Genomic DNA, 17,480 nt, shown 5'->3' on the forward strand with positions numbered 1-17,480 from the left:
AGCTCAAGGCACGTATACTGAGCACGAATAAGGGACAAAATGAGAAGTGTCATCCCCGCAGCCAGACAAACGGCGAAATCAAAGATGAACCTGCCACGCTGCACCACCTGCACAGGGAGAGACAGAGGGCTAACAGTAAATAAATAAGGGAACTCGTTGACAAGGACGGCAACAAACTATCGACGAAGAGAGAAATCATGAGCTACGTCGAAGACCATTGCAACAACCTGTTCCGAGGAGAAGAAAACGACGACGCAGAAATGGCGAGGATCCTGCAAGGAACCCACCGGATCCTTACCAACGCAGACCGGGCACTATTAAATGAAAATGCGACAGATGACGACGTGAGAGCCGCCATTAAAGACACCAGACCCGTAAGTGCACCAGGCGCAAACGGAATCCCAATGGAATTCTACACTGCGCTCTGGGGCACAGTCGGCGGCATACTTACTGAAATAGTAAATGAAGTCTTAAAGGGGGCAGAATTGCCATCAAAATTTCTGCAAGGGACGGTGATTCTGCTCCCCAAAAAGGAGGGAGCCAACAGAATCGAAGATTTTCGGCCCATAACGCTCCTAAATTCTGATTATAAAATAGCAGCAAAGTGTCTGGCTTGCGAACATCAAAGTTGCACTCAAGAAAGCCATTAGCCCATGGCAAACCTGTGGAGTGCTTGGCAGGAACATATTCGGCGCGTCTGCACATATAGGAACATTATAGACCACGCTACAACAACTAGGAGACCCGCAGCCATAATCTCTGTCGATTTCCACAAAGGTTTCGACAGGATCAGTCACCGGTACCTAGTGAAAACTATCTCATGCCTCGGATTCTGACGAAAATTCACAAGAACCATCAAGAACATCTTCACAAATGACACCTCTAAAATAATAGTAAACGGATGGATTTCCAAGTCTATACGATTAGGAAGATCCGTCGGGCAAGGGTGCCCTTTATTGATGGCACCATTCGCAATAGCCCTGGACCCTCTATTACGAAAACTAACAGCCGACATCAGCGGCTACACATTATGTACGACAAACATCACATGTATGGCCTATGCCGATGACATGGGCATTTTCATTCAAAACGAAGAAGAATGAGAAACAATTCAGCCTATTATGGAATCCTTCGAAAGAGCTTCAGGCGCCAAAACGAATCCGAGGAAGACAGCGCTACTGCCGATAGGCAGCGGCAGATCGCGAACAGTGAGACAGTGGTACCGAGTGACTCTCGGAGTAGAACTATAACAGTGCCCACTGAAAATGGCAGCACAAAACTAGCGCAGCGTCTTGAACACAACAAGAGGGCTCGTGAGGACACACGCGAACAGGAACCTGAAGCTGAGCCAAAGAGTGCAGTTGATAAATGAAACGATCCTGTCAAAAGCGTGGTCCATGGCCCAAATACTATGTGCACGGACAGAAATTGCGCGAGCAATAACAGGTGCGGCGTACTACCTGCTGTGCAGGCGGGAAATTTTCAAAGTCTTCCAGGCGACATGCTTCCTGTCCAGGGATGAAGGCGGACTCGGGCTGACGGACGTAAAGACCAAGTGCGCGGCACTGCTCCTGCAGCCAGCGATGAAAATGGAGAACCAGAACGACAACAGCAAAACGTCCAGCCTGATCAACGACTACAAACCGGAATCTGAAGAGGCACCTGCAGACACCGCCCACATTCCGTTCAAGTTGCGGCACATTAAACAAATGAAGATCGACAAGAGCTACATCATCGCGGTTGTTGCCAACCCACAACAGAGAACGGCGAGGAAGATATACAGCTTTCTGAGGGGGAAGGCAAGCAAGATCAAAATAGAGATGAGACTTCCAGACCACGATTGGTCACAGGTCTGGAAGAACATCTTTGAACGGATACTTCCCAAGCACACCAGGGACACCTGGTACAAAATCATTCTCCAGACAGTACCAACCAACGAAAACATGTATAAACATATGGGAATCGCCAAACTGCGAACTCTGCAACCGGATCAACACCATCGAGCATCGCTTTGGTTGCAGAGAGAGCAGTGATATATGGGCACAGCGAGAAGAATGATCACCCACATCAACAGAACTGACGAAAGGGCGATACACGTCACAGCTGTCACTGTCCCAGAAGCGAAGCCTTTCCCCAACCCAAAACGCCTGGCCACGATGTGGATCATCGCCAAGACAGCACACGCCATCGTCAGCAAATGGCAGACCGTTAGGCGCAGTTCCTCACGGACCTGTGGGAGGAACACAAGAGGGCCAAACAACGCTCCAAGTACCACGAGATCTTCCAGAACTTCCTGCAGTTCCCACTGGACGCCGCCTTCCGAGACGCCTTCAACACGCCGTGACCGCTGCCTCCCACGACACCCACTCCCCAGTCGCTGAGGACGTCACCCGCCCATCCCTCCAAAGCCCTGACGTCAAGAGCGGTGTAATGCGGAAAGCGTTTGCTAAAATGTGTACAACGTGAAAGTGTGTACGTGTCGCAATACCAAAGTGAGAGTGACGTATGCGAATTATATCGATACAGTATCCAGTTCCTCATATCCAAATAAAACAAGCAAAAAGGAAATGATCAGCCATAAACATAAAGCAAAGGGTAGCAAACAAGTGTAGCAATGTAAGAACGAAATATAAAATAGTGTCTTTCATATACTAATGTGCTCACCCACATTCTCTCTCTCTCTCTCGCCCTCTCTCTCTCTCTCTCTCTCTCTCTCTCTCTCTCCATTCAAGTTACGGTTTTCTTCTTTTTTTTTTGTTTCTACTTCTGCTCATCGTATGTCTAAATTTAGCCTGCTTCTTTGTGATTTACAGTATTTTTCACTTTATACGTCCTTTGCCTCAATATATGTGTGCAAATTGATACGTCCACCTAAAGTCAGTACATTAGTAACCTTCATTTATTTATTCATATATATTTTTCTTGTTTCTTCCTTTCGCCTTTGTCAAACATATAGCGAACATGTTACAATGTGTGTAGTTTAAATACAAGAAATCAAAATAACGCAAATGTGTAAAAAAATTATCTGAAGGACTCTCAACGAATAAGAGTGTTGTTACTTACCAAAAGACTATTCAAATAACACTAACAAAAGAAAAACGAGAAAATGACCATCACCGATTAATAATAAAGCAGATCATTTCAAGTAAAAATCTGTAATTGTTAAACTCTTTAAATAAAAGTTTATACACGTTACAAAAAAATTTCCATTTTACCAACTAATTTAAACTCCCTGGAAGTTACCGGTAGGTTTTCATCTGTCTCAACAACGCTGGTGCACACTGAATCGGATCAGATCTGGCTGGGGCAGAGGTGGAGCACTGCTGCACCAATGAGAATGGAAGCCCTTTCCTCAGCGTAACTGCGACGAAGAGCAACAAACTACTGTAACATTTGAATATTACGTCAGAACTTTCTAAGGGACAATAGAAGATCTGTGTGGTGTCTCTGCAAAAGCTTCTGACTGGATTTCAGACCTCGACTTAGCTGTGTACTTAATGTAAACACTTGTCTAGAATCCCCCCCCCCCCCGGGTCATCATCCATAAATAAATTAATTAATTAAAAAAAACAGATCCGCCGAAACTAAAAAAAAAAAAACAGATCCGCCGAAACACCTCGTACCTGCGAAACAAAATCTATGTATATTTGAAGAATAAAAACAAACTTCAGAAGTCATATCTTTGGAAGGTACACATTGCGATGTAGATGGTGTGGTGGTAAATAAACTAGTGTGGTTAGTGACACGGGTGTACAACATGGGTATTTTGGAAAAGATATCGGAAATTGAGAAAGAGATCGCCAGAACCCAAAAAAACAAAGGTAATTTTTTGGTTGTGGTATGGTTTGGTTATTGTCATTTGGATATTAAATAGATTTCCTCCAATGCGATCAACGTCAGCTACAAATATTTCGCGGTGGAAGTCAGTTTTCAATTTTATAATTTGCCTCTACAGGTAGAATAAGATCACTAAGACCTTACATTACCGGTACCGAATTGTCATATTCGAAAAATTGTGCTGGAATAAATTTCTCAGTTTAGTTCTAAAGTTATATCATTCTTATGTTACTTTCTGGTGTTACCAAATTAAAAGCCACGTTTGTTCAGAATAAAGGTTTGATTGCTTACATTTTCAGTACTGTTAATTACTTTTCATCCGTAGGTGTCTATTAGAACATATGATATTGTATGATCTTATCATCAGGTATCGTACGCTGAACTTCGTGTTACTGTATACACCTGGACAGTGAATGATGTTTGTGACTTAATTTACGTGCTAACTTTTCACCCCTTAGTGGGTAAAAAAGTCTTTCAGACTTTAAATGCTGTGGCACAATAATGAAACCGGGAAATGCACCAGAGGGGTTAGCACACTGGAATCGCGTTTAAGAGGATGACTGTTCAATCCCACGTCCGGCCATCCTGATTTAGGTTTTCCGTGGTTTCCTTCAGGCAAATGTGTGGATGGTTCCTTTGAAAGGGCACAACCGACTTCCTTTCCTGATCCAATGGGACTAATGACCTCACTGTCTGGTCTCCGCCTCCAAATAAATCCAATGCTACAATAGTGAATCAAGAAATACACAGGTTAACGGTGCTGGTACTGACAGTTCATAGGCCACCAGCAGGAAACGCATTATGCTGCTTAAAGTAGCTACAGACAATTTGATTAATGTTGTGCAGACAGAGTATCATTGTTTGTGGTGACTTTGAAGTTGACTTTCTGTCGGATAGTACTGGTGGAGTGCTCCTTGACCTGGTGATGTGTGACTTGGAATTAAGAGGACAGTGCAAGAACCATTGACAGTTTGTTTCTGGGCCAAATTACCCTCTGTGATGCAGATGCAGAATCAATGATCAAATGTTAACTAAGATTGATGGCTAGTTAGTTTCAGATAATTTAAGTTATTATCTCACAGAATCGTAGCTTTTATCCTGATCAGTGTCTAGAGAGGAATTACAGGAAGACTGCAGGGAAGAGACATATGGGGCAGTGTAGATGCAATAGTAAACTCTTTCTTAAACATATACCTGTTGTACTTTGAGTCCTTGTTTCTCATAGAAAAAAAGTAGGTAGAATTAAACAGAGGCAAAGACTGGAAATGTATCCCTCTGGGTCTTGAAATACTTCATTCTAGGAAGAGAGGGTGATATCTACACTACTGACCATTAAAATTGCTACACCAAGAAGAAACGCAGAAGATAAACGGGTATTCATTGGACAAATATATTATACTAGAACTGACATGTGATTACATTTTCACGCAATTTGGGTGCATAGATTGTGAGAAATCAGTACCCAGAACAACCACCCTGATGTGCCTGGACATTGAGTCTAACAGAACTTGGATGGCGTGTACAGGTACAGCTGCCCATGCAGCTTCAACACAATACCACAGTTCATCAAGAGTAGTTACTGGCATATTGTGACGAGCCAGTTGCTCGGCCACCATTGACCAGTCGTTTTCAATTGATGAGAGATCTGGAGAATGTGCTTGCCAGGGCAGCAGTCGAACATTTTCTGTAACCAGAAAGGCCCGTACAGGGCCTGCAACATGCAGTCGTGCATTATCATGCTGAAATGTAATTGCAGGGATCGAATGAAGGGTACAGCCATGGGTTGTAACACATCTGAAATGTAACGTCCAGTGTTCAAAGTGCCGTCAATGGGAACAAGAGGTACCGAGACGTGTAACCAGTGGCACCCCATACCATCACACCAGGTGATATGCCAGTATGGCGTTGACGAATACACGTTTCTAATGTGTGTTCACCATGATGTCACCAAAGACAGATTGACCATCATGATGCTGTAAACAGAACCTGAATTCACCCGATAAAATGACGTTTTGCCATTCGTGCACCCAGGTTCGTCGTTGAATACACCATCGCAGGCACTCCTGTCTGTGATGCAGTGTCAAGGGTAAATGCAGCCATAGTCTCCGAGCTGATAGTCCATGCTGCTGCAAACGTTGTCGAACTGTTCGTGCAGATGGTTGTTGTCTTGCAAACATCCCCATCTGTTGACTCAGGGATCGAGACGTTGCTGCACGATCTGTTACAGACATGCAGATAAGATGCCTATCATCTCGACTGCTAGTGATTCGAGGCCGTTGGGATCCAGCACGGCGTTCCGTATTACCCTCCTGAACCTACCAACAGTCATTGGATCTCAACCAACGCGAACCTACCAACAGTCATTGGATCTCAACCAACGCGAGCAGCAATGCGCGATATGATAAACCATAATCGTGATAGCCTACAATCTGACTTTTATCAAAGCACGAAATGTGATGGTACACATTTCTCCTACGTTACATGAGTCATCATAACAACATTTCACCAGCCAACGCCGGTCAACTGCTGTTTGTGTATGAGAAATCGGTTGGAAACTTTCCTCATGTCAGCACGTTGTAGGCGTTGCCGATGGCGCAACCCTTGTGTGAATGCTGTGAAAAGCGAATCATTTGCATATCACAGCATCTCCTTCCTGTTGGTTAAATTTCACGTCTGTAGCACGTCATTTTCATGGTGTAGCAATTTTAATGGACAGTAGTGTAGTTCAGTGGACTGGCTATAATCAAGAGTTTAAAAATCTTCATCTATACTCTGCAAACCACATTCCAGTGTGTGGCGGATGACTCTGGGTCCACTTTATTTTTCTTCCCATCCCTGTTCCGTTCATCAGTGGCATCTGGGGAGATTGTTGATGTATTCCCATATTAGCTCTAATTTCTCTGATTTTTCTTGTCATCTTTTCTCGACATCTTTGTTGGAGTACTATGTTGCTTGATTCTTCCAAGAATGTACTCTAAATATCAATAGCAAGCTTCTCTGTGATACCCAGTGCCTATGCACCATTCTTCACAGGATCTTCTCCACATCTCTCTCTCCCTCTCCCCCTCACCCCCTCTCCCTCTCTCGTTGGTAACAATCTCTGGCTGATGAGCTATCCACAAGAACCTGTCAAGCAATTGTTTGTAAGCTACTTGTTTTGGAGATGAATTTCTATTTAAGATTTTTCCATTGAGCCTGGGATCTGTTTTCCAGTTCTTTTCCTTTTTCTGCACAATATATTACATTTATCAGGGTGCCACAAGCTCTGGAAGTCATGGAAATATTGGGGAAATTTGAAAAAACACTGGAAAAATCTCGTTTCTGTCTCAGTAGCATGAAATTAATTGTTTACTGAGATGTCGTGCTTCGTTGCTGGCTGGGCGCAGCTGAGTTCGTACGTCGCCTCCCTACTCTCTTATTCTTAATGCATCTTGTCTTCCCACCCCTCCCCTCAGCTTGCAGTCAGTGCTGCCACCCCTCCTTGCTGCTAGCCTAGCAGATGCCAATGAGAGGCAGGGAGGTGTGAGGACTTGTTTGGTTGGATCTGATTCTCAGAGCTTGTCAATGCAGCAGCCAGAGACAACGGTCATGTGTGCCTGTGTTGTGTCTGAGCTATTGTGTGAATGTGTGTGTGCTCTCGTTTTCTGACAAAGGTTATGGCCAAAAATTTAGTTGTTAGAGTGTGATTGTCTTCTTTGTGTGCCCCTCTGTGGCTCAGCGATCGTCTTTACAGTGAGTTGCTACCTATCTTCATTAGCATTCATTCTCAGAATGTTTGTGCAAGTTATCTGTTGACTGGGTGATCACCGCAGTCTCATTTCATTAACATGGTGTCTGTGACATGTGAATAGCTGGCCACACCTGTGAACCTCCATGACGGGCCAAAACTGCAGGTCATTCCGTGGGTATCTCTAACATATTGGGACTTCCGATCTGAAGCCATAGTTTCCCACTAATGTGTGGCTCCTGCCTTTTGGATCTAGTCTCTCCAATCTGCCCACAGACTGAGTCTGTCTGTGTGTGGCTGGCGCAATGCGGCAGATTTTCATGTTGTATCCATGGACCCAGTACTGTGCTGCTCCTTGGCAGGCCAGAGGCCATGGGTAATAGATTTCAGGAATTGCAACTGTTTTGCCGCAAGTACATTGTACAGTGCAGTGTTTTATAGACATTTTATTTATTCTAATACATTTTGGCACTTCAAAAGTAGTTTATATAGTAGAAAATATGGACGATAAGAAGAAGAAAATTGTGGCAGTCACTGGCAGTTTGTATGCTGTGCATTCATGTATTTCTTGAAAGAAAAATTACACAATACCTATAGAATAATAGACATAACACAGTGGGTAATAAACAACAATAGCGAACATTGTAGAACCAACATTTCATTGGCAGTCATCTATAGTGTTGGTTTACACAACTCCTCCCCAGCTTATCAATTTTTTTCAAGAGGCCTACTTTTTTCTGAGGTTATTTCTGAAAGGAGTGAAGGTATTTTAAATCTGTCTTGCGACTCCAACAAAATGTTTATTCTTGTCAGCAAATGTGTTTCACTTTATTGAAATAAAATAACATCAGTGGTCTTAATGAAACACACATACTATTTGGTTTGATTTCTTCATCTAAAAACAATTCATTACAAAAGATGTTGATGTTGGTACTTAAGATTTTTGCTCACATGTTGAGGAATACAGAAGTCCTTACATTTTTTTGTGAACTTGTGTCTTTACTTACCCTTGAGATTTCAAAATTTGCTAGGGAAAAATGCTAAAAATTGTCTGGAAATCGGGGAAATATCAGGGAATTTCACTTGGGGAAACTTGTGGCAGCCATGGATTATTTATGTTCAGGGTCAACTCCATTACTGACCATTGCAGTGTTTATGACTGAGGGGAAATAACACACTATGATTTAGTTGCCAAGGTATCCAGAAATAATTGTAGTTTTTTAAGTCTAGTAAATGGAAAATAATTACTTGGTTTCCTTGGGACACCAGTCCACACAACTTTGTTCTGGCTGAAAGTCAGTGACTTGGGTTGCAAGGAATGTTCTTCTATAAAAAAGGCCAGGCTGTAGTTGGTGGTAGGCAGTGGCTGCTCGAGACCGAATTGAAGCTAGCATGCAGAGAGATTAGCTCGAGGAATATTGAGGCGAGGTTCAGTGAGGTGAGAGCTTAGGTGTAGGCTTCATTTGATGGGCTGCTAAGCACAGGCCTCCAGTTGTGGCCAGTGGAATCCCGGAGTGTGCACTTGTTGCTGAATGGTCAGTTGGTGACCTAACTACCCGCCTGGTAGAAGAATGCTGGCTTGGCACTCCAGGGGCAGGTGCCATGCAGAAGTGAGTTATTGCCACAATGGCAGTGCTGTTTCCAGTGATGCTTACACTCTGGCAGTGAGGCTGGAACCACACAGCTGCAGGAGCTTCAGTTGTAAATTGTCCAGGATGTTTGTGTACTTGTGAGGTTGTTTTCGTTTGATCTCCAGAGGAAATGTCGTTACTGGACAGTAGCTTCAGCAACTTGCAGTACGCAACTGTATGTAGGGGGGCTGTATTGTGCAGGCAGTAGCCAGGGGACACAGCAACTGTATTGTAAAATTCTACGGCTTGTTATTGTGATAAAAAAAACCTCTCTCCAAGAATAAAGTTCAAACTATAGATTCATTTATTACTCCCTTACTTTGGCTGCAAACATTGCAGTCACTAATAAACAACCAAATGTAGATGAATGGATTTACTATGGCAGACAATGTGTGCATCACCAACAGACAGCAGTACCGCGACTCTCTCAACTCCTGTCTTTCCTTGTCGTTATATATTAAAAAATGACGATCATTCCACTTGGGACCTGTGGAATGGTACATTAGCTTATTTGTTTTAGTTTAAATATTTGTCATGTATTGTTGTTTTTCTGACATGTTCCACATCCTGGAGGACCTCCTCACTACGGATCAATTGGAATGAAAGTAAATCTAATCTAAATCTAATCTATTTATTTATGCTGTAAAAAGTAGGAAAAGTTCATTCATAGCTATCAAAACTATTTGTTCCTTCATCAGGGAACAGAGAGGGATAGAAGGGACAGGTCACTCAGATCCCAGGATCTGCACACTGTAAATTGTGGATTTTCTATGGGCTAGAGTAGAAGCAGCTGTATCTTAATGTGTCCCACATTGTGTAACTAGACTTAATTTTGCAAGATACTAAGTAGCTTAGCTTAGTATGTTTCAAACATAATGTTCATTTTTCCTTAGCTCATTAGTTTCAAAATACATTTTCCCAGTTTGAGTTACTGACTTCGCATCCAACACACACCACCATGGATACTCCGAGATTCTCTGAAACATGAAGAGTGTGGTGAGGCAATAACTAGTACATAATCTCAGCAAATATTTGATCTCAAAAATCATAATACTTTGTGTCTTGGTCTGTATTATGGAAATGTTTTGGTGTTAGCTTGCCACTCTGCAACTTCATGGGCACTGACGGTGATGGAAATACCAGATTTTCTACGCTCCCTGTAGCTAACATTAGTGATGGGAAGTGTCAAGAGTCCTTGGTCGCTTTGTGGCTTGACAAGAAATTGATGTAACTATTGCTGGTTCTTTCCACGTCAGTTCAATGCGGAAAAGTAATATTTTGAACCTGACTGTCTTAGATTTCTTTCAAACTTGGTGCATGCAATGATTGAGATAAGAGATTGAAAACTACCAATTTTCACAAGTATATGACAATTATGAAGGAAGTTACAGGCCTGCAAAGTTTAGAAATTGTGTTAAATTTACGTGCATCTACTTCAACATAAATGGCTGTAATTCTGGTTCAAATCGAGATGCAGTAATGAAGCAGTAATGAACCTTGTACCATTGAACACTAATGAGTAGAGCTTTACATCAGTATGCAACATAGCAGATTTTCAAGAATTTTCATATTTAAGGTCACTGACCTTGAATATATCAAAACACAGCACATTCATTTTTATAGGCAGCAAAGGGCCTAGTAATATACATATAAATTTTTTTTGTGTTGCTCTAGTATGCCACTAACCCAAGAATTAATTTTGTCATCATTAGTACATTATCAAAAAGTAAAAGGTAGCATATTAATATGAACACAAATTATTAAAAAATAAAATTCGTAAGTAATGTCTCTATAATAAGCTACAAACTGGTGAATAGAAACCTGCATATTATTCGAGAGAATATGGTTTATATTATTGTAGGGGTGTTTGGACCATTTACAGTGTAGAGTCAATAAAAAGTGGTTACATCTTGTTTCACAAGTCTCTGATTAAATCGTTAATGTTCACCAGATCTGATGCAGGGAGAGCGTATGTGCTTCCAGTAGGTGTCACTGGATCCAATCTTGTGAAAATGTTCCATCTTCTGATTACACAAGTGTATGGAAAGGCAGGAAACACAAACAATGGTGATGGTTCATGTAGGTGCAAGAAGCTGACCTCTACTCAGTCTCTTCATAAGTTTGTAAGACATATGCAACCCACCAATGACTGTCTTACCCACAGGCACATACCTACATATGTCTATGAACAGCATTTCCTTCCACATAGCAGTCACTGACTCGTCACTGCTCACTAAAGAAGCTGCATACCTCCTTGTTTTTACTGCCTCTGGTTAGTTGGTATTTTACAAGCCTGTGGGTACCTAGAATTTTACTTGTACTCCTGAAATGTTACTTTATCTTGGGCATATCTTAATCATAATGGGAAACCAATGTATAGTTGAAGACAGATGAAGCAATTTTTTTTTGCATCACTGAAACACCTGTTGTGATTGGTTTTCTTGTGGTTGCTTGAAAGTGGCAAGTGTGGCTAATTTCTTTACAGTCTCTGCAACCACGTTATTAGGTCCTTTGCAATGTGCTGTAGCAAAATAATGCACTTGAAAATCTTCCTGATAGTAGGGCAGATTCATGAAATTCTTTCTGTTTTTTTATTGGGCAGCACATCCATCCATAAAGTGGTAAATGTGCTTTGGAATTGAAAGTGACTTTTTAAGAAGTTGGTGAAATTGTGCTGGAAAGAATACACACATACTGTATCATGCTGAAGACAGTTATTTTCACAAGACACCTGGTGTATTTCAGTAGCATTCCTGTGTCTATAATAAGCTACAAACTGTTGAATTGTAACCTGTATATTATTCGAGGGAAATTCCGGTACTTCATCCTGACTGGTGAAAGGGCAGTTGTCTACAAAATCATCTTCAAAATCATGAGCAATGCGATATTCATTTACTTTGAGTTCGTCATTAGTGACTCTAAAGATCTATGACTGCTGCTGGGTGATATATGAGTGTTGTAGGAGCTATTGTAAAATCACTGAACTCCTCCGTAGATTTTGTTATAGTCTCTAGAAGTACCCTGCCTGTGGTTAATCAACACTTGTATGTACTCATAATTTCATCAGTGCAGTTCATACTGAACAGTTCAACAGGTAATCAATTAGTCTTGGGTCAGACTTATACAGTAGGAACATGCACCTAAGGAACATACTTATAACAATGCTACACAGTGCTTTTGCGATGGTAACATGTGTTCTTCACATTGTGTTAGTTCTTTAAATTTACACCCTTCAACCATTAAGTTACAGTTATGTGTGACACACAAAAACAGCATAGATCCCACTGACATACGCAAGAACACAGTGCTTTGGCAGCAACTCACAAAATTTTGAGAATCCAGTCGCTCATCTTGGTATGTGTCTTTGAAATATGCATACAATTCCTTAAGACTGCGCAACCCTAGATGCTCCTGCATATGCACACTAATTACTTTTTATTTCACCGACACACAGTCTTTTCTCCCTGGCATCACATGGATAACACACGTTGAACTGTTTTTTTTTTTTTTTTCACAACATCTTGCCTGATTTTGGATTTGGCGTCACTAATATACCATGGTATGCTAACTCATTTGCTCCTTGTACTATGTGATCTGAAGTGGAAAATTCTTTCATGGTTTTCCTTCTACTCCACCTCTTTGGAAGTACTGTCAAAATTTATGTTTTGTCACACATACATTTTGTATAGTGAAACTTATCTTTCAGCTTAGCTGAGTTCTCCTCCTCCATTTTTTCCACACACTTCTTTTTCCAGTTATGCCACATTAGTATACTCCAACACTGTAGCAACCATTTCAAATTTCTGCTTTGGGTATTTTTTCTTGCACTGAAGCCTTTTTTTATTTTATTTTTATTTTTTATTATTTGTTTTACAGGAGATTCACCTAAAAACTGAAGGCTGGTACTTAAAGAATCCACTGCCAGATCTGATGTCGTTTCATCTTCACTTAACATCTTCACTGGAAGTACCTAGCAGAGCTGAGGCAACACGTGACAGGAATTGGCGGGCTTCATGATATTTGCTTTGCACATTTGCTGCAAATTTTTCTATCTAGCAGTATGTTAGGACACTTTTACCATCCACTCCTAAACATACTTCAAATTCTTTGGTGCTATTCCAAGACCAAGATTGCAACAGTACAATTTTGACTTGAAAGCTATTTGTCACAAACTGTTATTGAATATTACTTCATAGCACATTCACTGCAGTCTGAGTAAACAAGCCGCATCCATGAAACAAGCTACTGATGATTGGTTGAAATAAAAGGCTTTCTGATTGGCTGCCCACAGCAGGAAATTTTTGCCAATGTGTCAGAATAATGGTAACTACTATTGTCCATTGTCCTGGAGAAACCCCAGATACATAGCTGCTTACCACAGCTTGTTAGTATAGTGATATAGACAAAATAAATTTTTGGTCATAATGCCTTGGGGTTTTTTGAGATATTCAAGGTTGAAGATTGAGGTCAGTGTCCTCGAATGTGAAAACTCATAGGATCCCTCCGTGTTGCAAATCAGTGTAAAGCTCCACTCTTTAGCATTTCATTTATACAAATTTCATTGCTGTATCTGGATTACCAGCAGAATTGTAGTCATTTACGTTGAGACAGGTGCAAGTAAAGTTCACACAATTTCCAAACTTCGCAGAGTAACTTTCTTCACAAATTTTATATATCTCTGCATTGTTCTAGTTTTCCATCTCTTGTGTGGTTTATTGGGTACATCAAATCTGAAAGAAATCTGTGTAAGTTGGGTTGGGTGCAGTGTTGAATTGTCATGGAGTCTCTCAGCTAGTAAAAGACAAAGTACATGATAGGCTAGACAATTTTGAATACTTCATCTTGTTCTTCCTCCAGGCCTTGTCACTTTTGGAAACTCTAACTGTAGCTGTGCTGTTGGTGGAATGTTTATCAACTCCATATAAACTCTCATACTTATCGACCTTCATTGAGTTTACTACATTAAAATATTGGAAAGAGATCACTGTTTACATTCTTCAAATAAAAATTTGCTTGTGAGACACTGTCCACATTTGAAGTGGCGGAAATAAAGCTCAGTTTTATGCATACAATTTTCTCAATGTTTACACCACATATTGTTTGAGTTGAATTGCTAGCTTTTGAAGGTACTCGTGCCTTTATAGTTCCTTTTTTTACTAATTGTTGGGGTTGATGGCGCAATTTGAGCTCTGAGAAAGTTCTATGCATAGATTTAGCCGCAAAAAACTTGGAGGCCATTAAGTTATTGACAAAGAACGTTGACATGGGATATTTCATTTGTAGTTGGTCGTAGAGATTGGAATTGATGTATGTATATGTGGTGGCTATAGTCACATATTTAACAGACTACGGGACTATGTATGTACTTTTCTTCAACAGATATCAGTTTCTCAATTTTCAATTTACATGTTATGTCTATAATGTTATTGTCATGTGGGGTCTATGTATAAATGATACTTGTTACCTTAATGTGACAAAACTGAACATATCATCCCTTATTCAATGCAAATGTGGCAATCACTTATTTTTGTGTTTCTAGTACATTAGTATCTTCATTGATAATTTAAGTGTTTTATATGTGATGAACAACTAGATATTTGCAACAGTAATCTTGACACATTCCATACCTAAAGCAAGTTTATCACTGTATAGATTATAGTACACACATTCACTAAAATAAATAAACCTGTGTGTATTCTTTTTGGAGTTATAACTGTCTTGAGTTAGCTTTCTTTAGATTAATATTCTTATTGCAAAGAATTTGATCAATCAACACATTCATTCCACACAGCAACTGAATACCATCTTGGTTTGCTGAAAGCGAAACTAGCTAAATACAGGTCACAACTTCTTGAACCACCAAAAAAATCAGAGAAAGGTGAAGGTTTCGATGTATTAAAATCGGGCGATGCTCGTGTTGCCTTGATAGGATTCCCTTCAGTTGGAAAGGTAAGTAAATTTTTACTTCCAAGTAAATAATACAATGCGCATTTTCTTGGCTACAGCCATATGTAGTTTTCAAAAACACAGTATTGCTGTAAAGGTAGGAATTCTTTACATATAAATACTGATGTTTCAGCAAACTGGTGATTAAATATCCTAAAACAGATGTCACATTTAATTCAGTCTTAGTTTCAAGAACAATTTCATATTAGCCTTATAGAATGTTTTTCAAATTCAGATTTGACATTTAAGTAATTTTTTTTTACGTCTATACTCGTATAGAAATAGCTTATACTCATATATAAAAATCAGTTACTATGTTGAATGCTCTGTAAACTGGCTTGAAACACAGCATCCAGTTTTTTAGTTTTCACAAGTATTACGAAGAAAGTTTAAATCAAATTCTACAAATGAATACCGATAACCTTCATTTTCAGTGGTTAATCTCATGACCTTCATATGTTATTTCTACATAGCATATCACTTCCTCATTTTTAAATTATATCAGCATGTAAATATGATAATCATTTGTAAAAGCCATTTACCTCAGTTCAAAGAAATCAGTTTTAGAAAGATGTGTGGGTGCTACATTTTTATTACTCAGAAGAAATAGCTGTTTATGTGACATTAGCATGTAAGGTTGAGCATATTAATACTTAACAATAATATTCCTAAATTTGTCTTTTGCCATCCATTACATTCTCGCCTTGTTTGTAAACTTTCAGTCTACTCTTCTCAGCACACTAACAACTACACAGAGTGAAACTGCTTCGTATGAATTCACAACTCTTACTTGTATACCTGGAGTTATTGAATACAAAGGTGCAAACATCCAACTCCTGGATTTGCCAGGTATCATAGAAGGAGCTTCACAAGGCAAAGGAAGAGGACGGCAGGTGAGAATAAAAATTTTCTTTTCTTCTCTGTGTCTTACATATTTTTACTTCTTTTCTTTTAATATTAAACAGATTAATTGATTTTGATGCAGCTATAATTTTTACCAGTTTTTGCTGGATGCTGATGCACCTGTGATAGTTAATTTCAGTTTCATAAAACTATGTAAATTTTTATTTTCATTTTTTTTTTTTTTTTTAATTTTCAAAGTCCTGGTTTCATTTATACACACATTTCTGTGTTCAGTGTAAAACAAGACATGTTTTGATGATAAATTTTGATAAAGTGTAATAAGTGTACCCTTCATTACAATGTATTTCAGTTAGATTTACGAAATGGCTGTACATTACAAAAGTGAAAACTTTAAAGCAGGAAATTAAAATGATAGCTTCTTGTAGAAATTAAAATTTTGCACAGAAATTATGAGTCTAGGCTACAGGTGTATGTTTCTAACCACACTGAAGTACCACAAAATTGTAGAAAAATATTCTGATGCTGCAAATTATACTTGAAAATTTATGGTTGGCAACTTAGTAACCCGCAGGATACAACACAAGTGGCTTAGGATAAAAGCTGTGCACTTGTCGATCTCTTAATCAGTTCAGTTAAGATCGAACAAATGTTACGAACATACAACTAAAAATTGAAGCTATGTTGATAGTGAGCTTTAGAATGAGAGAGCATTCACACAAGCAAGCACATCTCACGCACACATCACTGTTGGCACCAGTGGCTCAGACCATAGCTGCCGGTGGTAGTGGTCGTATGTGCTTGCTTGTGTGAATGTGTATGTGTTTTCTTTGCTGAAGAAGGCTTTGGCCGAAAGGTACAATATATAAAAGTCTTCTTATTGCGCCTCTCTGCAACTCAGCGGTTCATCTGTACAGTGAGTAGCAATCTATCTTTTCCCAATAATGTAGACTATTTGTAAACAAAGAGAAATCAAGAAACATTGTAGGATTGATTTAATAAGATGTATATGATGTGTAAGCTGTACAAACAGTGAACTGATAGTGGCCTGCTGTGCCATCCACTACATTTTGCTATGTGGACTAGAGACTTTGCCCATTGGAGGATATCAAATCCTCCCCTTCCCCCCGCCACCCCATTAACTAGTGTGAGGCGACAGTATTGGCCACAACCAGGCTTTCTCCTAATGATGCTGCAGACTCATTCATCCACAATGTTGGCTTATGCATAATTGTTGTGAATGCAGAGTTTCATTTTGTGTTCTCATCTCTTCTTTGTCTATAACAGGAAAGCTTTGGATTTTCATGCAGAGCAAATTAAAAATACAGGGGGCATGGGTAGCCAAACTTTTGACTTTAAGGAACATCAACCTTGCAAGGAAAGGTTCCCTTGCTACTGTGACCAAACTGTCTAGACCTAAATCCTGTTGAACTTATTTGAAATCTTTCAAGTATAAGGGTCTGTGTGCAGATTACTTA

The 17,480-nt window shown here is 40.0% G+C and overlaps 1 protein-coding gene across 1 annotated transcript in view; it reads left to right on the forward strand.

Moving 5' to 3' along the window:
- The first annotated feature begins 3,667 nt into the window (after nt 1-3,667).
- The window catches only part of LOC124776467 (developmentally-regulated GTP-binding protein 2), a 133,998-nt gene continuing 120,185 nt past the window's right edge, over nt 3,668-17,480 (forward strand). Inside the window, exons 1-3 of the mRNA XM_047251480.1 lie at nt 3,668-3,821; nt 14,987-15,144; nt 15,864-16,034. Of these exons, the coding sequence (XP_047107436.1) occupies nt 3,758-3,821; nt 14,987-15,144; nt 15,864-16,034 (393 nt within the window). The 5' untranslated portion in view covers nt 3,668-3,757. The remainder of the gene's footprint in view (nt 3,822-14,986; nt 15,145-15,863; nt 16,035-17,480) is intronic.

Source organism: Schistocerca piceifrons, chromosome 2 (assembly GCF_021461385.2).
Source record: "Schistocerca piceifrons isolate TAMUIC-IGC-003096 chromosome 2, iqSchPice1.1, whole genome shotgun sequence".
Lineage (NCBI taxonomy): Eukaryota > Metazoa > Arthropoda > Insecta > Orthoptera > Acrididae > Schistocerca > Schistocerca piceifrons.